General features: G+C 40.6%; 1 protein-coding gene across 1 annotated transcript in view; it reads left to right on the top strand.

The window, feature by feature from the left end:
* Nucleotides 1-1,469: 1,469 nt before the first annotated feature.
* LOC128644715 (vang-like protein 1) overlaps nt 1,470-27,983 on the top strand; it is a gene marked incomplete at its 5' end in the record, with an annotated part of 68,017 nt that continues 41,503 nt past the window's right edge. The window contains 2 exons of the mRNA XM_053697232.1: nt 1,470-1,603; nt 16,964-17,076. Coding sequence (XP_053553207.1) covers nt 1,470-1,603; nt 16,964-17,076 — 247 coding nt within the window. The remainder of the gene's footprint in view (nt 1,604-16,963; nt 17,077-27,983) is intronic.

The raw sequence follows: 27,983 nt of genomic DNA, 5'->3' as shown, positions 1-27,983 counted from the left end.
GTACCTCACCTGTGTTATGTGTGTGTGTAGTGTGTACCTCACCTGTGTTATGTGTGTGTAGAGTGTACCTCACCTGTGTTATGTTTGTGTGTGTGTGTGTGTGTAGTGTGTACCTCACCTGTGTTGTGTGTGTGTGTGTAGTGTGTATCTCACCTATGTTATGTGTATGTAGTGTGTATCTCACCTGTGTTATGTGTGTGTAGTGTGTACCTCACCTGTGTTATGTGTGTGTGTGTAGTGTGTACCTCACCTGTGTTATGTGTATGTAGTGTGTATCTCACCTGTGTTATGTGTATGTAGTGTGTATCTCACCTGTGTTATGTGTGTGTAGTGTGTACCTCACCTGTGTTATGTGTGTGTAGTGTGTACCTCACCTGTGTTATGTGTGTGTAGTGTGTACCTCACCTGTGTTATGTGTGTGTAGTGTGTACCTCACCTGTGTTATATGTGTGTAGTGTGTACCTCACCTGTGTTATGTGTATGTAGTGTGTATCTCACCTGTGTTATGTGTGTGTAGTGTGTACCTCACCTGTGTTATGTGTGTGTGTGTAGTGTGTACCTCACCTGTGTTATGTGTATGTAGTGTGTATCTCACCTGTGTTATGTGTATGTAGTGTGTATCTCACCTGTGTTATGTGTGTGTAGTGTGTACCTCACCTGTGTTATGTGTGTGTAGTGTGTACCTCACCTGTGTTATGTGTGTGTAGTGTGTACCTCACCTGTGTTATGTGTGTGTAGTGTGTACCTCACCTGTGTTATGTGTATGTAGTGTGTATCTCACCTGTGTTATGTGTGTGTAGTGTGTACCTCACCTGTGTTATGTGTTTGTAGTGTGTACCTCACCTGTGTTATGTGTGTGTAGTGTGTACCTCACCTGTGTTATGTGTGTGTGTAGTGTGTACCTCACCTGTGTTATGTGTGTGTGTGTAGAGTGTACCTCACCTGTGTTATGTGTGTGTGTAGTGTGTACCTCACCTGTGTTATGTTTGTGTGTAGAGTGTACCTCACCTGTGTTATGTGTGTGTAGAGTGTACCTCACCTGTGTTATGTGTGTGTAGAGTGTACCTCACCTGTGTTATGTGTGTGTAGAGTGTACCTCACCTGTGTTATGTGTGTGTAGTGTGTACCTCACCTGTGTTATGTTTGTGTGTAGTGTGTACCTCACCTGTGTTATGTGTGTGTAGAGTGTACCTCACCTGTGTTATGTGTGTGTGTAGTGTGTACCTCACCTGTGTTATGTGTGTGTAGAGTGTACCTCACCTGTGTTATGTGTGTGTGTAGTGTGTACCTCACCTGTGTTATGTTTGTGTGTAGAGTGTACCTCACCTGTGTTATGTGTGTGTAGAGTGTACCTCACCTGTGTTATGTGTGTGTAGAGTGTACCTCACCTGTGTTATGTGTGTGTAGAGTGTACCTCACCTGTGTTATGTGTGTGTAGAGTGTACCTCACCTGTGTTATGTTTGTGCAGTATACAGAGAACAGCATTATTTGTTCTGGAGAATTACTACAAGGACTTCCCCATGTTTAACCATGAGCCTCCTGTGACCAAGAAAACGAGAAAACAGGATCAGCACTCTGTGCTCAAAATGTACAACGTGGATGGTGAGTGTTTTTAGGAAACTCCTGTATTTTTTGTGTGTCTATATATGTTTATGTAAATGTGCTTGTATGTGAGCGTATCTACATATGTGTGTTTTTGTATGTATGGTTTTTATCTGTGCGTGTGAGTTTGTACGTTAGTGTGTCTATGTATGTATGTTTTTATCTGTGTGACTGTGTGTACGTTAGTCTGTGTATTTATGTTTTTATCTGTGTGTATCTGTTTTTATCTGTGTGTGTATGTATTTGTGTGTCTGTGTGTACGTTAGTCTGTGTATTTATGTTTTTATCTGTGTGTATCTATGTTTTTATCTGTGTGTGTATGTATTTGTGTGTCTGTGTGTACGTTAGTCTGTGTATTTATGTTTTTATCTGTGTGTCTGTGTGTACGTTAGTCTGTGTATTTATGTTTTTATCTGTGTGTATCTGTTTTTATCTGTGTGTGTATGTATTTGTGTGTCTGTGTGTACGTTAGTCTGTGTATTTATGTTTTTATCTGTGTGTATCTGTTTTTATCTGTGTGTGTATGTTTTTATCTGTGCGTGTGTGTATGTTTTTATCTGTGTGTGTATGTATTTGTGTGTCTGTGTGTACGTTAGTCTGTGTATTTATGTTTTTATCTGTGTGTATCTGTTTTTATCTGTGTGTGTATGTTTTTATCTGTGTGTGTATGTATTTGTGTGTCTGTGTGTACGTTAGTCTGTGTATTTATGTTTTTATCTGTGTGTATCTGTTTTTATCTGTGTGTGTATGTTTTTATCTGTGCGTGTGTGTATGTTTTTATCTGTGTGTGTGTGTATGTTTTTATCTGTGTGTGTATGTATTTGTGTGTCTGTGTGTACGTTAGTCTGTGTATTTATGTTTTTATCTGTGTGTATCTGTTTTTATCTGTGTGTGTATGTTTTTATCTGTGTGTGTATGTATTTGTGTGTCTGTGTGTACGTTAGTCTGTGTATTTATGTTTTTATCTGTGTGTATCTATGTTTTTATCTGTGTGTGTATGTATTTGTGTGTCTGTGTGTACGTTAGTCTGTGTATTTATGTTTTTATCTGTGTGTATCTATGTTTTTATCTGTGTGTGTATGTTTTTATCTGTGCGTGTGTGTATGTTTTTATCTGTGTGTGTGTGTATGTTTTTATCTGTGTGTGTATGTATTTGTGTGTCTGTGTGTACGTTAGTCTGTGTATTTATGTTTTTATCTGTGTGTATCTATATTTTTATCTGTGTGTGTATGTTTTTATCTGTGCGTGTGTGTATGTTTTTATCTGTGCGTGTGTGTATGTTTTTATCTGTGTGTGTGTGTATGTTTTTATCTGTGTGTGTATGTTTTTATCTGTGCGTGTGTGTATGTTTTTATCTGTGTGTGTATGTTTTTATCTGTGTGTGTATGTATTTGTGTGTCTGTGTGTACGTTAGTCTGTGTATTTATGTTTTTATCTGTGTGTATCTATGTTTTTATCTGTGTGTGTATGTATTTGTGTGTCTGTGTGTACGTTAGTCTGTGTATTTATGTTTTTATCTGTGTGTATCTATGTTTTTATCTGTGTGTGTATGTATTTGTGTGTCTGTGTGTACGTTAGTCTGTGTATTTATGTTTTTATCTGTGTGTCTGTGTGTGTGTATTTTTATCTGTGTGTGGGTGTTTTTATCTGTGTGTGTGTATGTTTTTATCTGTGCGTGTGTGGGTGTGTGTATTTTTATCTGTGCGTGTGTGTATGTTTTTATCTGTCTGTGTGTATTTCTTTCATGTAATTAGCAAGAGTCCATGAGCTAGTGACGTATGGGATATACATTCCTACCAGGAGGGGCAAAGTTTCCCAAACCTCAAAATGCCTATAAATACACCCCTCACCACACCCACAATTCAGTTTTACAAACTTTGCCTCCGATGGAGGTGGTGAAGTAAGTTTGTGCTAGATTCTACGTTGATATGCGCTCCGCAGCAAGTTGGAGCCCGGTTTTCCTCTCAGCGTGCAGTGAATGTCAGAGGGATGTGAGAAGAGTATTGCCTATTTGAATGCAGTGATCTCCTTCTACGGGGTCTATTTCATAGGTTCTCTGTTATCGGTCGTAGAGATTCATCTCTTACCTCCCTTTTCAGATCGACGATATACTCTTATATATATACCATTACCTCTACTGATTCTCGTTTCAGTACTGGTTTGGCTTTCTACAAACATGTAGATGAGTGTCCTGGGGTAAGTAAATCTTATTTTCTGTGACACTCTAAGCTATGGTTGGGCACTTTGTTTATAAAGTTCTAAATATATGTATTCAAACATTTATTTGCCTTGACTCAGAATGTTCAACTTTCCTTATTTTTCAGACAGTCAGTTTCATATTTGGGATAATGCATTTGATTTAATCATTTTTTCTTACCTTCAAAAATTTGACTTTTTTCCCTGTGGGCTGTTAGGCTCGCGGGGGCTGAAAATGCTTCATTTTATTGCGTCATTCTTGGCGCAGACTTTTTTGGCGCAAAAATTCTTTTCCGTTTCCGGCGTCATACGTGTCGCCGGAAGTTGCGTCATTTTTTGACGTTATTTTGCGCCAAAAATGTCGGCTTTCCGGATGTGGCGTCTTTTTGGCGCCAAAAAGCATTTAGGCGCCAAATAATGTGGGCGTCTTATTTGGCGCTAAAAAATATGGGCGTCGCTTTTGTCTCCACATTATTTAAGTCTCATTTTTCATTGCTTCTGGTTGCTAGAAGCTTGTTCTTTGGCATTTTTTCCCATTCCTGAAACTGTCATTTAAGGAATTTGATCAATTTTGCTTTATATGTTGTTGTTTTTTCTCTTACATATTGCAAGATGTCTCACGTTGCATCCGAGTCAGAAGATACTACAGGAAAATCGCTGTCTAGTGCTGGATCTACCAAAGCTAAGTGTATCTGCTGTAAACTTTTGGTAGCTATTCCTCCAGCTGTTGTTTGTATTGATTGTCATGACAAACTTGTTAATGCAGATAATATTTCCTTTAGTAAAGTACCATTGCCTGTTGCAGTTCCTTCAACATCTAAGGTGCAGAATGTTCCTGATGACATAAGAGATTTTGTTTCTGAATCCATAAAGAAGGCTATGTCTGTTATTTCTCCTTCTAGTAAACGTAAAAAATCTTTTACAACTTCTCTCCCTACAGATGAATTTTTAAATGAACATCATCATTCTGATTCTGATGACTCTTCTGGTTCAGAGGATTCTGTCTCAGAGGTTGATGCTGATAAATCTTCATATTTATTTAAAATGGAATTTATTCGTTCTTTACTTAAAGAAGTTCTAATTGCTTTAGAAATAGAGGATTCTGGTCCTCTTGATACTAATTCTAAACGTTTGGATAAGGTATTTAAATCTCCTGTGGTTATTCCAGAAGTTTTTTCCTGTTCCTAATGCTATTTCTGCAGTAATTTCCAAAGAATGGGATAAATTGGGTAATTCATTTACTCCTTCTAAACGTTTTAAGCAATTATATCCTGTGCCGTCTGACAGATTAGAATTTTGGGACAAAATCCCTAGAGTTGATGGGGCTATTTCTACCCTTGCTAAACGTACTACTATTCCTACGTCAGATGGTACTTCGTTTAAGGATCCTTTAGATAGGAAAATTGAATCCTTTCTAAGAAAAGCTTATCTGTGTTCAGGTAATCTTCTTAGACCTGCTATATCTTTGGCTGATGTTGCTGCAGCTTCAACTTTTTGGTTGGAAACCTTAGCGCAACAAGTAACACATCATGATTCTCATGATATTATTATTCTTCTTCAGCATGCTAATAATTTTATCTGTGATGCCATCTTTGATATTATCAGGGTTGATGTCAGGTTTATGTCTCTAGCTATTTTAGCTAGAAGAGCTTTATGGCTTAAGACTTGGAATGCTGATATGGCTTCTAAATCAACTCTACTTTCCATTTCTTTCCAGGGTAACAAATTATTTGGTTCTCAGTTGGATTCTATTATTTCAACTGTTACTGGTGGGAAAGGAACTTTTTTACCACAGGATAAAAAATCTAAGGGTAAAAACAGAGCTAATAATCGTTTTCGTTCCTTTCGTTTCAACAAAGAACAAAAACCTGATCCTTCATCCTCAGGAGCAGTTTCAGTTTGTAAACCATCTCCAATCTGGAATAAATCCAAGCCAGCCAGAAAGGCAAAGCCTGCTTCTAAGTCCACATGAAGGTGCGGCCCTCATTCCAGCTCAGCTGGTAGGGGGCAGGTTACGTTTTTTCAAAGAAATTTGGATCACTTCTGTTCACAATCTTTGGATTCAGAACATTGTTTCAGAAGGGTACAGAATTGGTTTCAAGATGAGACCTCCTGCAAAGAGATTTTTTCTTTCCCGTGTCCCAGTAAAAGCTCAAGCATTTCTGAATTGTGTTTCAGATCTAGAGTTGACTGGAGTAATTATGCCAGTTCCAGTTCAGGAACAGGGGATGGGGTTTTATTCAAATCTCTTCATTGTACCAAAGAAGGAGAATTCCTTCAGACCAGTTCTGGATCTAAAAATATTGAATCGTTATGTAAGGATACCAACGTTCAAGATGGTAACTGTAAGGACTATCTTGCCTTTTGTTCAGCAAGGGAATTATATGTCCACAATAGATTTACAGGATGCATATCTGCATATTCCGATTCATCCGGATCATTATCGGTTCCTGAGATTCTCTTTTCTGGACAAGCATTACCAGTTTGTGGCTCTGCCGTTTGGCCTTGCTACAGCTCCAAGAATTTTTACAAAGGTTCTCGGTGCCCTTCTGTCTGTAATCAGAGAACAGGGTATTGTGGTATTTCCTTATTTGGACGATATCTTGGTACTTGCTCAGTCTTTACATTTAGCAGAATTTCATACGAATCGACTTGTGTTGTTTCTTCAAGATCATGGTTGGAGGATCAATTTACCAAAAAGTTCATTGATTCCTCAGACAAGGGTAACCTTTCTGGGTTTCCAAATAGATTCAGTGTCCATGACTCTGTCTTTAACAGACAAGAGGCGTCTAAAACTGATGGCAGCTTGTCGAAACCTTCAGTCACAATCATTCCCTTCGGTAGCCTTATGCATGGAAATTCTAGGTCTTATGACTGCTTCATCGGACGCGATCCCCTTTGCTCGTTTTCACATGCGACCTCTTCAGCTTTGTATGCTGAATCAATGGTGCAAGGATTACACAAAGATATCTCAATTAATATCTTTAAAACCGATTGTTCGACACTCTCTAACGTGGTGAACAGATCACCATCGTTTAATTCAGGGGGCTTCTTTTGTTCTTCCGACCTGGACTGTAATTTCAACAGATGCAAGTCTCACGGGTTGGGGAGCTGTGTGGGGATCTCTGACGGCACAAGGAGTTTGGGAATCTCAGGAGGTGAGATTACCGATCAATATTTTGGAACTCCGTGCAATTTTCAGAGCTCTTCAGTTTTGGCCTCTTCTGAAGAGAGAATCGTTCATTTGTTTTCAGACAGACAATGTCACAACTGTGGCATACATCAATCATCAAGGAGGGACTCACAGTCCTCTGGCTATGAAAGAAGTATCTCGAATTCTGGTTTGGGCGGAATCCAGCTCCTGTCTAATCTCTGCGGTTCATATCCCAGGTGTAGACAATTGGGAAGCGGATTATCTCAGTCGCCAAACGTTGCATCCGGGCGAATGGTCTCTTCACCCAGAGGTATTTCTTTTTTTTTTTTTTTAAATACTTTTTATTGAGGTTTTTGTCAAAATAAACATTTGGTAATTGCCAATATACAATAAAAAGAGAAAACAGAGGAGTATTACAATGTGAGCTGCAGACATATGACAAATAGGAGAAACAGATAATTGAAAGACAATTACATTCTCATATTATACAGTACTGGAGAGGGCCACTCATGGACCCCAAATGAAAAACCTCATTTTTTGTTTTTTTTTTGTTTTTTGTTTTCTAGGATAATATAATGTCAAGCTCCCTTACTAATAGATGGATTTATAATGACACATTGGAACCCCTCCATAAAATTAACTGACAGCTGTGTTAAAATAGCATGCGTAGATGACACATATTAGTGATCAGTCCTGCTGATCTAGACGGGCATATGAACGCATGCCTATTATGCTATGAAGGGTTAGATACTTAGGGAGCCATTTAGAGCTGTGATTCAGATGCGGTATAGACGAGACAAACCGCCTTGTTAGTTCCCCTAAAGAAGGGGATACTTTATTGTGGGGGGAAGAGGGGGGAAGAGGGGGGGGAGGAGGTGGTGTGTTACATATTTTCCAAAATTATCTCACCGTAGAGGAGCATTGAAACAGGATAAAATGCACCTTAGGGCTATCTATGTTATATAGAATATGAACAGGAAGAGTTTAAACACGCAATAATAAGCGATGCGAGTACCATATAAAGAAATGTGATACAGTATACATGCTAATAGTAAAATAACTATACTTAGAACCATGCAACAAAACATGTTAAGGAATGTAATGGAAGAGGAGGAGTTAAATTTAAATGAGCAGAATCAGGGATAAGGATTTCTTTTCTGTCTGACATTAGCAAGTAGGACCAGTCATAATACTTAAATCCTGTGGGGAGATAATACTTGAAACACACAAATAAGCGTACAAGTGGCTTGTGAGAAGACATATATAACTTACACATCTCCATAACTCAAATTGCGGCTAATGACAAAAAATGTTTAACCAGCTTAGAAGAATAAAATTGCACTTTAACACTGAATTCTAAGCGAAAGCTAGTATGGACCTTAGGGCACTTATAACTATAACACGGTCTACTAAAGGATACATGGAAAGCATTGTTTAAGTGTAAAACAATAATAATCATATTAGTGTAGTCCCAGCTTTAATAAACATGTCAGTGAACAGTGACAAACAATACTTGCTCTATGTAAAGGGTTAAAGCGGTGAGCAATCTCGCAGATTGGCTCACCAGATAGGTTTAAACTGTTTATATCTGAATACGTATAAGGGAACTCTATTAGGCCAGGAGTAGTGAGGTTGTGAGTTAGTATTGCTAAGAAATGTTTCACATATGTGGAGATCATTTTTTATGTTACTACATAGATGAGTTTAATGAGTACTACATTAATGCTTGTGAGGTTTAAGGGAAACATTTTATAGACATGCATGACTAGTTTTGAAAAAATTAAGAGATTCTCTAGGGGCTGCAAGAAGCGTTAAGTACTATATACTTAGAAGGAATCTCTCAGCTTCAAACTTTATTATACTTTGAGTAGTGCCTCTAGTCGTCCACCACAATAGTAATTTAGTACAGTTCTATACTTTAGTGTGTAGTAAATCCTGTCATCTGGGTGCGGGCCCTACACCCATCAGCAGGAAAACACTACCAATAAACAGGAGTCTGCATCCTTAATGGGGAATAATAGAGAAAACTCTGTAGGACTGACTAACAACCAAAGATATAAGTTGGCGTGGTATATATAGTAAAGGCTGTTCTGCAGCAGAATGTGCTTAGGTTAATAGTCTGTCAGTGACCATGATACTCAGCAAACAGAAAGGGCTAAGAATTGTCAGCCGCTCTGGAATCAATCCGGGATGTAACCCAACTGCTAGCGTGAATTGAAAGCACACGCTAGCACACTGAGAAATATCCAGGACGTGACCCACTCAGGAAGCAGATTAGAAGATAACAAAAATGAATATTGTTCCAGAATGCAGGAAAGCCACAAAGGATAAAACGTCCCTTTAAGTAGTACAAAGAACAAAAAGGAAATGCTCTTACTTTGAAGCTTCTGAAAAAGGTCCTCTTTAGCAGGCTTGTAAAACAAAGGAAAAGTTCTCTTTTGCAGCTTGTAAAAGTATAATGTCCCTTTAAGCAGGTTTATAACAAACAGAAAGGCAAAGTTCTCTTTTGCAGCTTGTAAAAGTAAATGTCCCTTTTAAGCAGGTGTATAACAAACAGAAAGGCAAAGTTCTCTTTTGCAGCTTGTAAAAGTATAATGTCCCTTTAAGCAGGTTTATAACAAACAGAAAGGCAAAGTTCTCTTTTGCAGCTTGTAAAAGTAAATGTCCCTTTTAAGCAGGTGTATAACAAACAGAAAGGCAAAGTTCTCTTTTGCAGCTTGTAAAAGTAAATGTCCCTTTTAAGCAGGTGTATAACAAACAGAAAGGCAAAGTTCTCTTTTGCAGCTTGTAAAAGTAAAATGTCCCTTTAAGCAGGTCTTGTTTAACAAAGAATAGGTTTAAAGGTAAAGGCCAAAGCAAGGTCAGGCAGGCAGAAGTCGGCATCCAAATATCAGCAAAAGGTATAGGCAAAAGACAGGGTCAGGCAAGCAGAAGTCGGCATCCAAGAGACAGCAAAAGGGTAATAGCTACAGGCAAGGTCAGGCAGGCAGAAGTCAATGTCCAAATATCAGCAAGTAGGGATTAGGCAAGAGGCTTGGTCAGGCAGGCAGAAGTCGGTACACAGAAGAATAAAACTGATATGGTACTCACAATCCAGGGAAACAAACAAACGGGCCCAGATTCAGATCTCCCGCCGAGATTTAAAGGGCAGGAGCGTAACCGTCATCAGAGGGGTGTGAGAGAAAGCGTCATGTTGCTAAGCAACATGACGTCAGAGACACAGAGGAGTTCCGGGAGCCGCGGCGACACGGCGATGAACGGAAGCGCTCATGACAGCACCCCCTCCTCAAGGGCCCCTCCGGGGGACAGGACCAGGTCTATCAGGATGAGTCTTGTGGAAGGTCTTGACCAATATTGGAGCATTTACTTGATGAGCAGGTTCCCAAGAACGTTCCGTGACTGGATAACCCTTCCAATGAATGAGATAATACAATTTCTTGCCCCGCAATTTGGAATCTAGAATATGGCTGATCTCAAACTCAGGATGTCCATGCACCAATAACGGTGGAGGTTTAGAAAAAGGCTTAGAATACCTGTTAATCATCACAGGTTTTAAAAGAGAAACATGGAATACCGGATGGACTTTGAGAGACTTGGGTAAAGCTACCCGATAAGCAGTGGAACATACCTGACCCAGTATTCGGAAAGGACCCACATATCGTGGTCCCAATTTGTTAGAAGGTTGTTTCAGGCGAAGAAATCGAGAGGAAATCCAAACTTTATCACCAGGGCGATATTTGGGAGCCTTTTTCCGTCGAAGATCCGAAAAGAACTTGTAACGTCTAGAAGTTACAGAAAGAATACGATGTATCTTCTGCCAATGTCGAGTTAATCTTCGGGCTGTAAGATCAGAAGCAGGATTCACTGTGGAGGAAGTATGCAAAGGGAACGTCCTAGGCTGATATCCGTAAGCTGCATGAAAAGGAGAAGTCTGAAGGGAGGAATTGTACCGGGCATTATGGGCCAATTCAGCCAAAGGAAGGTAAGAAGTCCAGTTAGAATGATAATGATCCACATAATGTCTAAGATATGTTTCAAGACACTGGTTTACTCTTTCAGTCTGACCATTCGATTGTGGGTGGTGAGAAGTAGAGAGAGATATAGTAGTACCAAAATGTTTACAAAGTGACCTCCAAAATCGAGAAACGAATTGTACCCCTCTATCTGAAACAATATCAAGAGGAAATCCATGGATTCTTACAATATGTAGAATAAAAAGTTCAGAGAGTCTTTTGGCAGATGGTAATCCTGGCAAGGGTACAAAATGAGCCGTCTTAGTGAACCTGTCGACCACCACCCAGATAGTATTGTTCCCAGTGGACAAGGGAAGATCGGTAATAAAGTCCATGGATACATGAGTCCAAGGCTGGTGAGGTATAGGCAATGGTTGGAGTAATCCTGAAGGAAGTTGGCGTGGAGTTTTGTTCATGGCACATTGTGTGCATACTGAGACGTAATCCTTCACATCTTGAGAGAGTGTAGGCCACCAGACATGTTGTTTGAGGTTTCGAGTGGTAATACTGATGCCAGGATGTCCAGAAAGGGGACTATCATGAGCCCAAAATAAAATCTTGGAACGAAGGCGTTCAGGAACAAAGAGTAAACCATTGGGAGGTTTACAGGACAAAGGAAGACGCTCTTGAGCGGACTGTAATTCTTGTAACCAAGAAGTTGTTAACTGGGCAATGACTTCATGAGGTTGGAGAATGGTACCAGACTCAGGAACTGGGGTATCTTGAAATTGTCTGGAAAGTGCGTCTGCTTTAATATTTTTTGAACCAGGTATGTAAGACAAATTATAGTGAAACCGAGAGAAGAATAAGGACCAGCGTGCTTGCCTGGAATTTAGTCGTTTGGCTGTTTGGAGATACAGAAGGTTCTTATGATCAGTAAGTATAGTAAATGGCAAAGAAGTACCTTCCAGCCAATGTCTCCATTCATCCAATGCCATCTTGATGGCAAGTAACTCTTTATTCCCTACGTCATAGTTAAATTCGGAAGGAGTGAATTTTTTAGAGAAAAAAGCAACAGGATGAATCCTTCCAGTCTCTGGTATTCGTTGAGACAGAACCGCTCCAGCAGCAACAGAGGAAGCATCCACCTCCAGAATAAATTGAAACTCAGGATTTGGATGACGAAGGATAGGAGCTGAGGAAAAAGCTTCTTTGAGAGATTCAAAAGCTTCTATAGCCTCAGACGGCCATACTTTACAGTTTTGTCCTTTTCTTGTGAGAGAAGTAAGAGGAGAAGTAATAGTAGCAAAATTCTTGATGAACTTTCTGTAATAATTGGCGAAGCCTAGGAAACGTTGTAAAGCCTTCAAAGAATCAGGTCTAGGCCAATCCAAAATGGCAGAAAGTTTAGTAGGGTCCATTTCGAATCCAGATGCCGATATTACATAACCCAGAAAGGGTATGATTTTTTGATGGAAAGAACATTTCTCCAGTTTAGCAAACAGATGGAATTCTCTTAGACGTTGAAGTACTTTCTTGACGTGGTGCACATGATCTTGGTGGTTCTGAGAAAAAATTAAGATGTCGTCCAGGTATATGATAACAAAAATATTCAAAAAATCACGAAAGATCTCATTTACAAAATGCTGGAAAACCGCCGGAGCATTGCATAGCCCAAAGGGCATGACCAAATATTCATAATGCCCAAATCGAGTGTTAAAGGCAGTCTTCCACTCATCTCCTTTGCGTATACGGATCAAGTTGTATGCACCACGTAGGTCGAGTTTGGTGAAAATGGTGGCTCCCTGAAGATAAGTAAAAAGTTCAGGAATAAGGGGCAGAGGATAACTGTTCTTGATGGTAATCTGATTCAATCCACGATAATCAATACAGGGTCTTAATCCGCCATCCTTTTTTCCCACAAAAAAGAAACCAGCCCCTACAGGGGAAGAGGAGGGTCGAATAAATCCTCTAGCCAGATTGTCTTTTATATATTCTTCCAGAGCCATGTTTTCTGGTTTAGAAAGTGGATATGTTTTGCCTCGAGGATAGGCAGCCCCAGGAAGGAGGTCAATGGGACAATCAAAAGGGCGATGAGGAGGAAGACGTTCCGCTTCTTTTTTGGAGAAGACATCCACAAAGTCATGGTAATGCATAGGTAAGGATTCCGGAGTTTCAACTGTGAGAGCAATAGTGAGTGGTAACTTAGTAATCTCTTGAAGACATTTAGTCTGGCATGTAGATCCCCAGGAAGTGAGTTCACCGAAAGTCCAAGAAAAAATGGGATTGTGAATCTGGAGCCAGGGTAATCCCAAGATAATGGGAAATTGCGGAGTGGGAATGACATCGAAACAAATTGTCTCAGAATGAAGTATTCCTACGGTGAGGATTAAGGGTTGAGTAGAAAACTGAATGTATCCAGAACCCAAAGGATCTCCACTGACCGTAGAGACTGAAATGGAATACTCCTTCTTTAGTAAGGGTATAGAATGAGTAGAAACAAATGTAGAGTCAATGAACACACCTCCAGCACCGGAATCAATTAGGGCTTGGGTATAGATCTTCTTTTGTCCAATTAGAAGAGTTACTGGAACAAAGAGTTTCTTGTATAGGGAATGACCACTATTTTGGCTTAACTCAGTTCCCTGGACTAGAGTTAAGCCCTGGCTTTTACTGGCCTAGTAGGACAATCCCTTAATAAATGTCCTTTAAGGCCACAGTACAGACATAAGCCAAGAGTCCGTCTTCTTAAGCGTTCAGTCTCAGTTAATTTTATACTTCCTACTTCCATGGGTTCAGCCTGATCAGTAGTAGGAGAGGCTGGAGTGACTGGACTAGAAAAACGAGGAGCTAAACGAAAAGGAGTTCGAGTGGCAGTCCTCTGTGTTCTATCCTTTTCTTGTTGGCGTTCACGAAACCTGGCGTCGAGACAGATACAGAGATTTATTAAGGCTTCTAAGGACTCTGGAAGTTCACGATACACCAATTCATCCTTGAGACGCTCAGAAAGTCCTTTACGGAAAGCGGCTCTGAGTGCTCCCTGATTCCAAGTGGTTTCAGAGGCAAGGGTGCGGAACTCAATTGCATATTGAGAGACTGGTTGATTTCCTTGACGTAAATCCAGGAGAGTTGCTTCAGCAGCGGATGACCTTCCAGGTTTATCGAATACGTTTGAGAATGTAGATAGAAATGTATCAACATCCAACAGTATAGGATCATTCTTTTCTAGCAAAGGTGACACCCAAGCCAAGGCTTTTCCTTTCATTAAGGAAATAAGAAACGTGATTCTAGAAGAGGCAGTAGCAAAGAGAGTAGGGCTATTTCGGAAATGAAGACGGCATTGATTCAAAAAGCCTCTACATTCTTCAGGATTCCCATCATATTTATCCGGAAGAGGAATCCTGGGACTTAGTTGTACCTGAGACTGATTGTTAGGAATCGGAGGAGGTAATGCCTCAATCGGATTTGGATTGGGATTAGGATTGGGAGGTGCGGTAGCAACCAAATTTTGTAATAGAGCAGTAATTTGATCAAGTTTAGTGTCCAGAGACTGCAAGTGAGTGGCATGAGAACCCAAGAGCTGTCCCTGGTGAGCCACGGCCATAGATAATTCAGTGGGGTCCATTTTTATGGCCCGTTTGTAATGTCAGCCGCTCTGGAATCAATCCGGGATGTAACCCAACTGCTAGCGTGAATTGAAAGCACACGCTAGCACACTGAGAAATATCCAGGACGTGACCCACTCAGGAAGCAGATTAGAAGATAACAAAAATGAATATTGTTCCAGAATGCAGGAAAGCCACAAAGGATAAAACGTCCCTTTAAGTAGTACAAAGAACAAAAAGGAAATGCTCTTACTTTGAAGCTTCTGAAAAAGGTCCTCTTTAGCAGGCTTGTAAAACAAAGGAAAAGTTCTCTTTTGCAGCTTGTAAAAGTATAATGTCCCTTTAAGCAGGTTTATAACAAACAGAAAGGCAAAGTTCTCTTTTGCAGCTTGTAAAAGTAAATGTCCCTTTTAAGCAGGTGTATAACAAACAGAAAGGCAAAGTTCTCTTTTGCAGCTTGTAAAAGTATAATGTCCCTTTAAGCAGGTTTATAACAAACAGAAAGGCAAAGTTCTCTTTTGCAGCTTGTAAAAGTAAATGTCCCTTTTAAGCAGGTGTATAACAAACAGAAAGGCAAAGTTCTCTTTTGCAGCTTGTAAAAGTAAATGTCCCTTTTAAGCAGGTGTATAACAAACAGAAAGGCAAAGTTCTCTTTTGCAGCTTGTAAAAGTAAAATGTCCCTTTAAGCAGGTCTTGTTTAACAAAGAATAGGTTTAAAGGTAAAGGCCAAAGCAAGGTCAGGCAGGCAGAAGTCGGCATCCAAATATCAGCAAAAGGTATAGGCAAAAGACAGGGTCAGGCAAGCAGAAGTCGGCATCCAAGAGACAGCAAAAGGGTAATAGCTACAGGCAAGGTCAGGCAGGCAGAAGTCAATGTCCAAATATCAGCAAGTAGGGATTAGGCAAGAGGCTTGGTCAGGCAGGCAGAAGTCGGTACACAGAAGAATAAAACTGATATGGTACTCACAATCCAGGGAAACAAACAAACGGGCCCAGATTCAGATCTCCCGCCGAGATTTAAAGGGCAGGAGCGTAACCGTCATCAGAGGGGTGTGAGAGAAAGCGTCATGTTGCTAAGCAACATGACGTCAGAGACACAGAGGAGTTCCGGGAGCCGCGGCGACACGGCGATGAACGGAAGCGCTCATGACAAGAATCCTGAGGGAGGCAAAGGTAATATAATGGTAAAACATAGAGATTTGTTGTGTACAAGTCATAAATAAGTCATGACTCCCCTCTAGTGGCGTAAAGTGGTAATTACATCATCCTTCCGTGAATATAATGTTAAGCAGGTTAATTGCAACAAGTATGTACATTCCCACTAAATAGAAAAACAGTAATCAAATGGTTAACTATAAAAAAATAACTCCCCAGTGATCAGCTTCTGAAAGCAGGAAAAATGTCCTGCAGTGTAAGTGTAAGTGGCAATAAAAACAATTATATAATAACAACTGCTCCACTTGAGATCACAATTAAAATGTGGCATAACTGTTCAGGAAAGTTACCGGTCCGTGGGTCTTAATGTATAGCAATATAAGTGATTTAAATGATTTAGGGCTATAAAGCAGGGTAGAGCATATCAACTGAAGCAGCTCCCAGATGATTATTGCAAGTTAGATAAGAAATACAGACAGAAAAGTATGGCGGTACTATTTTTCACATAATAAAACAACAATATGGGGAACAAACTTTGCTCAGTTATGAACAGAACCTATTTACAATATGAATGTGAGAGAAGATTGGAGATAAACATATCTGTATAGCAATATGTCCAATGTGTTATTCAGCAGTTAATAGGCAGTAGGGCATATATAATAGCGCTGGCATTTTAGCGTGCTCTAAAGTTCATAAAGTCATTCACAACGAAAATGGGTCTCCAACCCACTCCAACTCACTGCGCCCACGATAGACAGCAAAAGCCTCTTCTTATTTCTAGTAGCAGTTCTCCAGTATTAAGATGTAAGTGATATGTCAGACAGAAGCTATTTTGCAGGATCAGAGGTGATAGGAAGCTCCGTAAGTTCCCCTCACCAACCTTCCATGACTTATGTCACATTTCAAGAAGCCTCACCACCAGGATCCCAACTTGCATGGGTCTGTGGAATGAGCCCCTGGGCTGGGCTGAACCTTCGTTCTATAAGGTAGAGGCAGCTCTGGGTCAGGCCAGCCTGCAGAAGGGACCAGTCCGAGCACTTATCTTTAGTTGCAGTCTGAAGGACCAGGCGTAGCAGTAACTTACAATTTTTGAGACATCCCAGTCTAAGATTGTCGACTCTGAATAAGTTCTGGACCTCAGAGGAGCTCCGGTAAAGTAGCTGGTAGTCTGGAGTCTTCTCAGTATGCTGACATATGTCTGCCTGTTGCGTCAAATCAAGCACCTCAACTCCTGTTTGTGGCCAAGTGCCGGGTTCCAAAATATTGGTGCGCAGAGTTGCTTTTATGCTGCTATGTAGAAAAGTATGCTCTGCTTTCAACGGCCAAGATGGCGGCAGCCCCAACTCCACCATACCTTCTGCGACAGCACACATCTGTTCACCAGCGGCTAGGGCACTCGATGCGACGGCATGTATTGTGATTGAATTAAACGCTTCAGCAACTGCGTCCAAAAGGCTGTCATTATGTAGTTGTAACAAGTCCTTTATCTGATGTAAAAGAAGCGCGGCCATATTCCTTGTATTCACGCTACAGGGCAATAGGAATTAGCAAGCGTGGTCTACCAAGGAAAAAATATAGTACAAAGCCCCAAAAAGGTTCCTTGTGATGGCAGAAAGGCTATGTCACTGCGATTTCCAAAAATAGGGTCAAGGGTGGGAAGAAGAAGTAATAAAGCCTTTAAAAACAGTAGAAATATTAGGAGCTTTGGCAATATGCGTCTAGTCTCGGTGGATGTTGGCTCCGCCCCCCCCACCCAGAGGTATTTCTTCAGATCGTTCAAATGTGGGAACTTCCAGAAATAGATTTGATGGCGTCCCATCTAAACAAGAAACTTCCCAGGTATCTGTCCAGATCCTGGGATCCTCAGGCGGAGGCAGTGGATGCATTATCACTTCCTTGGAAGTATCATCCTGCCTATATCTTTCCGCCTCTAGTTCTTCTTCCAAGAGTAATCTCCAAGATTCTGAAGGAATGCTCGTTTGTTCTGCTGGTAGCTCCGGCATGGCCTCACAGGTTTTGGTATGCGGATCTTGTCCGGATGGCCTCTTGCCAACCGTGGACTCTTCCGTTAAGACCAGACCTTCTGTCACAAGGTCCTTTTTTCCATCAGGATCTGAAATCCTTAAATTTAAAGGTATGGAGATTGAACGCTTGATTCTTCGTCAAAGAGGTTTCTCTGACGCTGTGATTAATACTATGTTACAGGCTCGTAAATCTGTATCTAGAGAGATATATTATAGAGTCTGGAAGACTTATATTTCTTGGTGTATTTCTCATCATTTTTCTTGGCATTCTTTTAGAATTCCGAGAATTTTACAGTTTCTTCAGGATGGTTTAGATAAAGGTTTGTCCGCAAGTTCCTTGAAAGGACAAATCTCTGCTCTTTCTGTTCTTTTTCACAGAAAGATTGCTATTCTTCCTGATATTCATTGTTTTGTACAAGCTTTGGTTCGTATAAAACCTGTCATTAAGTCAATTTCTCCTCCTTGGAGTTTGAATTTGGTTCTGGGGGCTCTTCAAGCTCCTCCGTTTGAACCTATGCATTCATTGGACATTAAATTACTTTCTTGGAAAGTTTTGTTCCTTTTGGCCATCTCTTCTGCCAGAAGAGTTTCTGAATTATCTGCTCTTTCTTGTGAGTCTCCTTTTCTGATTTTTCATCAGGATAAGGCGGTGTTGCGAACTTCTTTTGAATTTTTACCTAAAGTTGTGAATTCCAACAACATTAGTAGAGAAATTGTGGTTCCTTCATTATGTCCTAATCCTAAGAATTCTAAGGAGAAATCATTGCATTCTTTGGATGTTGTTAGAGCTTTGAAATATTATGTTGAAGCTACTAAATCTTTCAGAAAGACTTCTAGTCTATTTGTTATCTTTTCCGGTTCTAGAAAAGGCCAGAAAGCTTCTGCCATTTCTTTGGCATCTTGGTTGAAATCTTTAATTCATCTTGCCTATGTTGAGTCGGGTAAAACTCCGCCTCAGAGAATTACAGCTCATTCTACTAGGTCAGTTTCTACTTCCTGGGCGTTTAGGAATGAAGCTTCGGTTGATCAGATTTGCAAAGCAGCAACTTGGTCCTCTTTGCATACTTTTACTAAATTCTACCATTTTGATGTATTTTCTTCTTCTGAAGCAGTTTTTGGTAGAAAAGTACTTCAGGCAGCGGTTTCAGTTTGAATCTTCTGCTTATGTTTTTCGTTAAACTTTATTTTTTGTGTGGATTATTTTCAGCAGGAATTGGCTGTCTTTATTTTATCCCTCCCTCTCTAGTGACTCTTGTGTGGAAAGATCCACATCTTGGGTAATCATTATCCCATACGTCACTAGCTCATGGACTCTTGCTAATTACATGAAAGAAAACATAATTTATGTAAGAACTTACCTGATAAATTCATTTCTTTCATATTAGCAAGCCCGCCCTTTTTTTGGGGTGGTTATGATTTTTTTGTATAAAGCACAATTATTCCAATTCCTTATTTTATATGCTTTCGCACTTTTTTCTTATCACCCCACTTCTTGGCTATTCGTTAAACTGAATTGTGGGTGTGGTGAGGGGTGTATTTATAGGCATTTTGAGGTTTGGGAAACTTTGCCCCTCCTGGTAGGAATGTATATCCCATACGTCACTAGCTCATGGACTCTTGCTAATATGAAAGAAATGAATTTATCAGGTAAGTTCTTTCATAAATTATGTTTTTTATCTGTGTGTGGGTGTTTTTATCTGTGTGTGTGTATTTTTATCTGTGTGTGTATGTTTTTATCTCTGTGTGTGTGTGTGTATGTTTTTATCTGTGTGTGTGTGTGTGTATGTTTTTATCTGTGCGTGTGTGTATGTTTTTATCTCTGTGTGTGTGTATGTTTTTATCTGTGTGTGTATGTTTTTATTTGTGTGTGTGTGTGTATGTTTTTATCTGTGTGTGTGTGTATGTTTTAATCTGTGTGTGTGTGTGTATGTTTTTATCTGTGTGTGTATGTTTTTATCTGTGCGTGTGTGGGTGTTTTTATCTGTGCGTGTGTGTATGTTTTTATCTGTGCGTGTGTGTATGTTTTTATCTGTGTGTGTATGTTTTTATCTGTGCGTGTGTGTATGTTTTTATCTGTGTGTGTGTGGGTGTTTTTATCTGTGCGTGTGTATGTTTTTATCTGTGCGTGTGTGGGTGTTTTTATCTGTGCGTGTGTGTATGTTTTTATCTGTGCGTGTGTGTATGTTTTTATCTGTGTGTGTATGTTTTTATCTGTGCGTGTGTGGGTGTTTTTATCTGTGCGTGTGTGTTTGTTTTTATCTGTGCGTGTGTGTATGTTTTTATCTGTGTGTGTGTGTGTGTGTGTATGTTTTTATCTGTGCGTGTGTGTATGTTTTTTTCTGTGCGTGTGTGTATGTTTTTATCTGTGTGTGTTTTTATCTGTGCGTGTGTGTATGTTTTTATCTGTGTGTGTGTGTATGTTTTTATCTGTGTGTGTATGTTTTTATCTGTGTGTGTATGTTTTTATCTGTGTGTGTATGTTTTTATCTGTGTGTGTATGTTTTTATCTGTGCGTGTGTGTATGTTTTTATCTGTGTGTGTATGTTTTTATCTGTGTGTGTATGTTTTTATCTGTGTGTGTATGTTTTTATCTGTGCGTGTGTGTATGTTTTTATCTGTGTGTGTATGTTTTTATCTGTGTGTGTATGTTTTTATCTGTGCGTGTGTGTATGTTTTTATCTGTGTGTGTATGTTTTTATCTGTGTGTGTATGTTTTTATCTGTGTGTGTATGTTTTTATCTGTGTGTGTATGTTTTTATCTGTGCGTGTGTGTATGTTTTTATCTGTGTGTGTATGTTTTTATCTGTGTGTGTATGTTTTTATCTGTGTGTGTATGTTTTTATCTGTGTGTGTATGTTTTTATCTGTGTGTGTATGTTTTTATCTGTGCGTGTGTGTATGTTTTTATCTGTGTGTGTATGTTTTTATCTGTGTGTGTATGTTTTTATCTGTGCGTGTGTGTATGTTTTTATCTGTGTGTGTATGTTTTTATCTGTGCGTGTGTGTATGTTTTTATCTGTGTGTGTATGTTTTTATCTGTGTGTGTGTGTGTGTATGTTTTTATCTGTGTGTGTATGTTTTTATTTGTGTGTGTGTGTATGTTTTTATCTGTGTGTGTGTGTGTATGTTTTAATCTGTGTGTGTGTGTGTGTATGTTTTTATCTGTGTGTGTATGTTTTTATCTGTGCGTGTGTGGGTGTTTTATCTGTGCGTGTGTGTATGTTTTTATCTGTGCGTGTGTGTATGTTTTTATCTGTGTGTGTATGTTTTTATCTGTGCGTGTGTGGGTGTTTTTATCTGTGCGTGTGTGGGTGTTTTTTATCTGTGCGTGTGTGTATGTTTTTATCTGTGCGTGTGTGTATGTTTTTATCTGTGTGTGTATGTTTTTATCTGTGCGTGTGTGGGTGTTTTTATCTGTGCGTGTGTGTATGTTTTTATCTGTGCGTGTGTGTATGTTTTTATCTGTGCGTGTGTGTATGTTTTTATCTGTGCGTGTGTGTATGTTTTTATCTCTTTGTGTGTGTTTTATTGATACGTGTGTGTATGTTTTTATTTGTGCGTGTGTGGGTGTTTTTATCTGTGCGTGTGTGTATGTTTTTATCTGTGTGTGTGTGGGTGTTTTTATCTGTGCGTGTGTGTATGTTTTTATCTGTGCGTGTGTGTATGTTTTTATCTCTTTGTGTGTGTTTTATTGATACGTGTGTGTATGTTTTTATCTGTGCGTGTGTGGGTGTTTTTATCTGTGCGTGTGTGTATGTTTTTCTTCTGTTATGTGTGATCAGTCCACGGGTCATCATTACTTCTGGGATATAACTCCTCCCCAACAGGAAATGCAAGAGGATTCACCCAGCAGAGCTGCATATAGCTCCTCCCCTCTACGTCACTCCCAGTCATTCTCTTGCACCCAACGACTAGATAGGATGTGTGAGAGGACTATGGTGATTATACTTAGTTTTTATAACTTCAATCAAAAGTTTGTTATTTTACAATAGCACCGGAGCGTGTTATTGCCTCTCTGGCAGAGTTTGAAGAAGAATCTACCAGAGTTTTTACTATGATTTTAACCGGAGTAGTTAAGATCATATTGCTGTTTCTCGGCCATCTGAGGGAGGTAAAAGCTTCAGATCAGGGGACAGCGGGCAGATGAATCTGCATTGAGGTATGTAGCAGTTTTTATTTTCTGAATGGAATTGATGAGAAAATCCTGCCATACCGTTATAATGACATGTATGTATACTCTACACTTCAGTATTCTGGGGATGGTATTTCACTGGAATTACTCTGTTAAAAGTACATTAAACCTTTTAATAGGTATTTATTATGTTAAACGTTTTTGCTGGAATGTAGAATCGTTTGCATTTTCTGAGGTACTGAGTGAATAAATGTTTGGGCATTATTTTTCCACTTGGCAGTTGCTTGTTTTAATTGTGACAGTTTCGTTTCTCTCTCACTGCTGTGTGTGAGGGGGAGGGGCCGTTTTTGGCGCTCTTTGCTACGCATCAAAAATTTCCAGTCAGTTACTCTTGTATTTCCTGCATGATCCGATTCATCTCTAACAGAACTCAGGGGTCTTCAAACTTCTTTGGAGGGAGGTAGATTCTCTCAGCAGAGCTGTGAGACTTATATATTGACTGTGATTAAAAACGTTAATCTGTAATTTTTATGTTTCAAATTTAATTATTGTTACTTTACTAATGGGAACAAACCTTTGCTAAAAGTTGTGTTGTTTTTAAGGATTGATGCTATAACTGTTTTTTTCAGTTCATTATTTCAACTGTCATTTAATCGTTTAGTGCTTCTTTGAGGCACAGTACGTTTTTGTTAAATAAGATTGTAACCAAGTTGCAAGTTTATTGCTAGTGTGTTAAACATGTCTGATTCAGAGGAAGATACCTGTGTCATTTGTTCCAATGCCAAGGTGGAGCCCAATAGAAATTTATGTACTAACTGTATTGATGCTACTTTAAATAAAAGCCAATCTGTACAAATTGAACAAATTTCACCAAACAGCGAGGGGAGAGTTATGCCGACTAACTCGCCTCACGTGTCAGTACCTGCATCTCCCGCCCGGGAGGTGCGTGATATTGTGGCGCCTAGTACATCTGGGCGGCCATTACAGATAACATTACAAGATATGGCTACTGTTATGACCGAAGTTTTGGCTAAATTATCAGAACTAAGAGGCAAGCGTGATCACTCTGGGGTGAGAACAGAGTGCGCTGATAATACTAGGGCCATGTCTGATACTGCGTCACAGCTTGCAGAGCATGAGGACGGAGAGCTTCATTCTGTGGGTGACGGTTCTGATCCAAACAGATTGGATTCAGATATTTCAAATTTTAAATTTAAATTGGAGAACCTCCGTGTATTACTAGGGGAGGTTTTAGCGGCTCTTAATGATTGTAACACTGTTGCAATACCAGAGAAATTGTGTAGGTTGGATAAATACTTTGCGGTACCGGCGAGTACTGACGTTTTTCCTATACCTAAGAGACTAACTGAAATTGTTACTAAGGAGTGGGATAGACCCGGTGTGCCGTTCTCACCCCCTCCAATATTTAGAAAGATGTTTCCAATAGACGCCACCACACGGGACTTATGGCAAACGGTCCCTAAGGTGGAGGGAGCAGTTTCTACTTTAGCTAAGCGTACCACTATCCCGGTGGAGGATAGCTGTGCTTTTTCAGATCCAATGGATAAAAAATTAGAGGGTTACCTTAAGAAAATGTTTGTTCAACAAGGTTTTATATTGCAACCCCTTGCATGCATCGCGCCGATTACGGCTGCGGCAGCATTTTGGATTGAGTCTCTGGAAGAGAACCTTAGTTCAGCTACGCTGGACGACATTACGGACAGGCTTAGAGTCCTTAAACTAGCTAATTCATTCATTTCGGAGGCCGTAGTACATTTAACCAAACTTACGGCTAAAAACTCAGGATTCGCCATTCAGGCACGTAGGGCGCTGTGGCTAAAATCCTGGTCAGCTGATGTAACTTCTAAGTCCAAATTACTTAATATACCTTTCAAGGGGCAAACTTTATTTGGGCCCGGTTTGAAAGAAATTATCGCTGACATTACAGGAGGTAAGGGCCACGCCCTGCCTCAAGACAAAGCCAAAGCTAAGGCTAGACAGTCTAATTTTCGTCCCTTTCGGAATTTCAAAGCAGGAGCAGCACCAACTTCCACTGCACCAAAACAGGAAGGAGCTGTTGCTCGTTACAGACAAGGCTGGAAACCTACCCAGTCCTGGAACAAGGGCAAGCAGGCCAGGAAACCTGCTGCTGCCCCAAAGACAGCATGAACCGAGGGCCCCCGATCCGGGACCGGATCTAGTGGGGGGCAGACTCTCTCTCTTCGCCCAGGCTTGGGCAAGAGATGTTCAGGATCCCTGGGCGCTAGAGATCATATCTCAGGGATACCTTCTAGACTTCAAATTCTCTCCCCCAAGAGGGAGATTTCATCTGTCAAGGTTGTCAACAAACCAGATAAAGAAAGAAGCGTTTCTACGCTGTGTACAAGATCTGTTATTAATGGGAGTGATCCATCCGGTTCCGTGGTCGGAACAAGGACAAGGGTTTTACTCAAACCTGTTTGTGGTTCCCAAAAAAGAGGGAACTTTCAGGCCAATCTTGGATTTAAAGATCCTAAACAAATTCCTAAGAGTTCCATCGTTCAAAATGGAAACTATTCGGACAATCTTACCCATGATCCAAAAGGGTCAGTACATGACCACAGTGGATTTAAAGGATGCTTACCTTCACATACCGATTCACAAAGATCATTACCGGTATCTAAGGTTTGCCTTCTTAGACAGGCATTACCAATTTGTAGCTCTTCCATTCGGATTGGCTACGGCTCCAAGAATCTTCACAAAGGTTCTGGGTGCCCTTCTGGCGGTACTAAGACCGCGAGGAATTTCGGTAGCTCCGTACCTAGACGACATTCTGATACAAGCTTCAAGCTTTCAAACTGCCAAATCTCATACAGAGTTAGTTCTGGCATTTCTAAGGTCGCATGGATGGAAAGTGAACGAAAAGAAGAGTTCTCTCTTTCCTCTCACAAGAGTTCCATTCTTGGGGACTCTTATAGATTCTGTAGAAATGAAGATTTATCTGACAGAAGACAGATTAACAAAGCTTCTAAATGCATGCCGTGTCCTTCATTCCATTCAACTCCCGTCAGTAGCTCAATGCATGGAGGTGATCGGCTTAATGGTAGCAGCAATGGACATAGTACCCTTTGCACGTCTACATCTCAGACCGCTGCAATTGTGCATGCTGAGTCAGTGGAATGGGGATTACTCAGACTTGTCCCCTACTCTGAATCTGGATCGAGAGACCAGAAACTCTCTTCTATGGTGGCTTTCTCGGCCACATCTGTCCAGGGGGATGCCATTCAGCAGGCCGGACTGGACAATTGTAACAACAGACGCCAGTCTACTAGGTTGGGGCGCTGTCTGGAATTCTCTGAAGGCTCAGGGACAATGGAGTCAGGAGGAAAGTCTCCTGCCAATAAACATTCTGGAATTGAGAGCAGTTCTCAATGCCCTTCTGGCTTGGCCCCAGTTAAAAACTCGGGGGTTCATCAGGTTTCAGTCGGACAACATCACGACTGTAGCTTACATCAACCATCAGGGAGGGACAAGAAGCTCCCTAGCAATGATGGAAGTATCAAAGATAATTCGCTGGGCAGAGTCTCACTCTTGCCACCTGTCAGCAATCCACATCCCGGGAGTGGAGAACTGGGAGGCGGATTTCTTGAGTCGCCAGACCTTTCATCCGGGGGAGTGGGAACTTCATCCGGAGGTCTTTGCCCAAATACTTCGACGTTGGGGCAAACCAGAGATAGATCTCATGGCGTCTCGCCAGAACGCCAAACTTCCTCGCTACGGGTCCAGATCCAGGGATCCGGGAGCGGTTCTGATAGATGCTTTGACAGCACCTTGGAACTTCGGGATGGCTTATGTGTTTCCACCCTTCCCGCTGCTTCCTCGATTGATTGCCAAAATCAAACAGGAGAGAGCATCAGTGATTCTAATAGCGCCTGCATGGCCACGCAGGACTTGGTATGCAGATCTAGTGGACATGTCATCCTGTCCGCCTTGGTCTCTACCTCTAAGACAGGACCTTCTGATACAGGGTCCATTCAAACATCAAAATCTAACTTCTCTGAAGCTGACTGCTTGGAAATTGAACGCTTGATTTTATCAAAACGTGGGTTTTCTGAGTCGGTTATTGATACCCTGATACAGGCTAGGAAGCCTGTTACCAGAAGGATTTACCATAAGATATGGCGTAAATACCTATACTGGTGCGAATCCAAAGGTTACTCCTGGAGTAAGGTTAGGATTCCTAGGATATTGTCCTTTCTACAAGAAGGTTTAGAAAAGGGTTTATCGGCTAGCTCATTAAAGGGACAGATCTCAGCTCTGTCCATCTTGTTACACAGGCGTCTGTCAGAAAATCCAGACGTCCAGGCCTTTTGTCAGGCTTTAGCTAGGATCAAGCCTGTGTTTAAAACTGTTGCTCCGCCATGGAGTTTAAACCTTGTTCTTAACGTTCTACAAGGAGTTCCGTTTGAACCCCTTCATTCCATTGATATAAAGTTGTTATCTTGGAAAGTGTTATTTTTAATGGCTATTTCTTCGGCTCGGAGAGTCTCTGAGTTATCAGCTTTACATTGTGATTCTCCTTATTTGATTTTTCATTCAGATAAGGTAGTTCTGCGTACAAAACCTGGGTTCTTACCTAAGGTAGTCACTAACAGGAACATCAATCAAGAGATCGTGGTGCCTTCCCTGTGCCCGAATCCTTCTTCAAAGAAGGAACGTCTTCTACACAATCTGGATGTAGTTCGTGCCCTCAAGTTCTACTTGCAGGCAACTAAGGATTTTCGACAAACGTCTTCCCTGTTTGTCGTGTACTCTGGTCAGAGGAGAGGTCATAAGGCTTCGGCTACCTCTCTCTCCTTCTGGCTTCGTAGCATAATTCGTTTAGCCTATGAGACTGCTGGACAGCAGCCTCCTGAAAGAATTACAGCTCATTCTACTAGAGCTGTGGCTTCCATTTGGGCCTTTAAGAATGAGGCCTCTGTTGAACAGATTTGCAAGGCTGCAACTTGGTCTTCGCTTCATACTTTTTCCAAATTTTACAAATTTGACACTTTTGCTTCTTCGGAGGCTATTTTTGGGAGAAAGGTTCTTCAGGCAGTGGTTCCTTCTGTATAATGAGCCTGCCTATCCCTCCCGTCATCCGTGTACTTTTGCTTTGGTATTGGTATCCCAGAAGTAATGATGACCCGTGGACTGATCACACATAACAGAAGAAAACATAATTTATGCTTACCTGATAAATTCCTTTCTTCTGTTGTGTGATCAGTCCACGGCCCGCCCTGTTTTTTAAGGCAGGTAAATATCTTTTAAATTATACTCCAGTCACCACTTCACCCTTGGTTTCTCCTTTCTCGTTGATTCTTGGTCGAATGACTGGGAGTGACGTAGAGGGGAGGAGCTATATGCAGCTCTGCTGGGTGAATCCTCTTGCATTTCCTGTTGGGGAGGAGTTATATCCCAGAAGTAATGATGACCCGTGGACTGATCACACAACAGAAGAAAGGAATTTATCAGGTAAGCATAAATTATGTTTTATCTGTGCGTGTGTGGGTGTTTTTATCTGTGCGTGTGTGTATGTTTTTATCTCTTTGTGTGGGTTTTATTGATACGTGTGTGTATGTTTTTATCTGTGCGTGTGTGGGTGTTTTTATCTGTGTGTGTGTGGGTGTTTTTATCTGTGCGTGTGTGTATGTTTTTATCTCTTTGTGTGTGTTTTATTGATACGTGTGTGTATGTTTTTATCTGTGCGTGTGTGGGTGTTTTTATCTGTGCGTGTGTGTATGTTTTTATCTGTGCGTGTGTGGGTGTTTTTATCTGTGCGTGTGTGTATGTTTTTATCTCTTTGTGTGTGTTTTATTGATACGTGTGTGTATGTTTTTATCTGTGCGTGTGTGGGTGTTTTTATCTGTGCGTGTGTGTATGTTTTTATCTGTGCGTGTGTGTATGTTTTTATCTGTGTGTGTATGTTTTTATCTGTGCGTGTGTGGGTGTTTTTATCTGTGTGTGTGTGTATGTTTTTATCTGTGCGTGTGTGGGTGTCTTTATCTGTGTGTGTGTGTATGTTTTTATCTGTGCGTGTGTGGGTGTTTTTATCTGTGCGTGTGTGTATGTTTTTATCTGTGCGTGTGTGTATGTTTTTATCTCTTTGTGTGTGTTTTATCGATACGTGTGTGTATGTTTTTAT

The sequence above is a fragment of the Bombina bombina genome, unplaced genomic scaffold (assembly GCF_027579735.1).
Source record: "Bombina bombina isolate aBomBom1 unplaced genomic scaffold, aBomBom1.pri scaffold_521, whole genome shotgun sequence".
NCBI lineage: Eukaryota > Metazoa > Chordata > Amphibia > Anura > Bombinatoridae > Bombina > Bombina bombina.
This window is presented reverse-complemented; position numbering and strand designations above follow the sequence as displayed.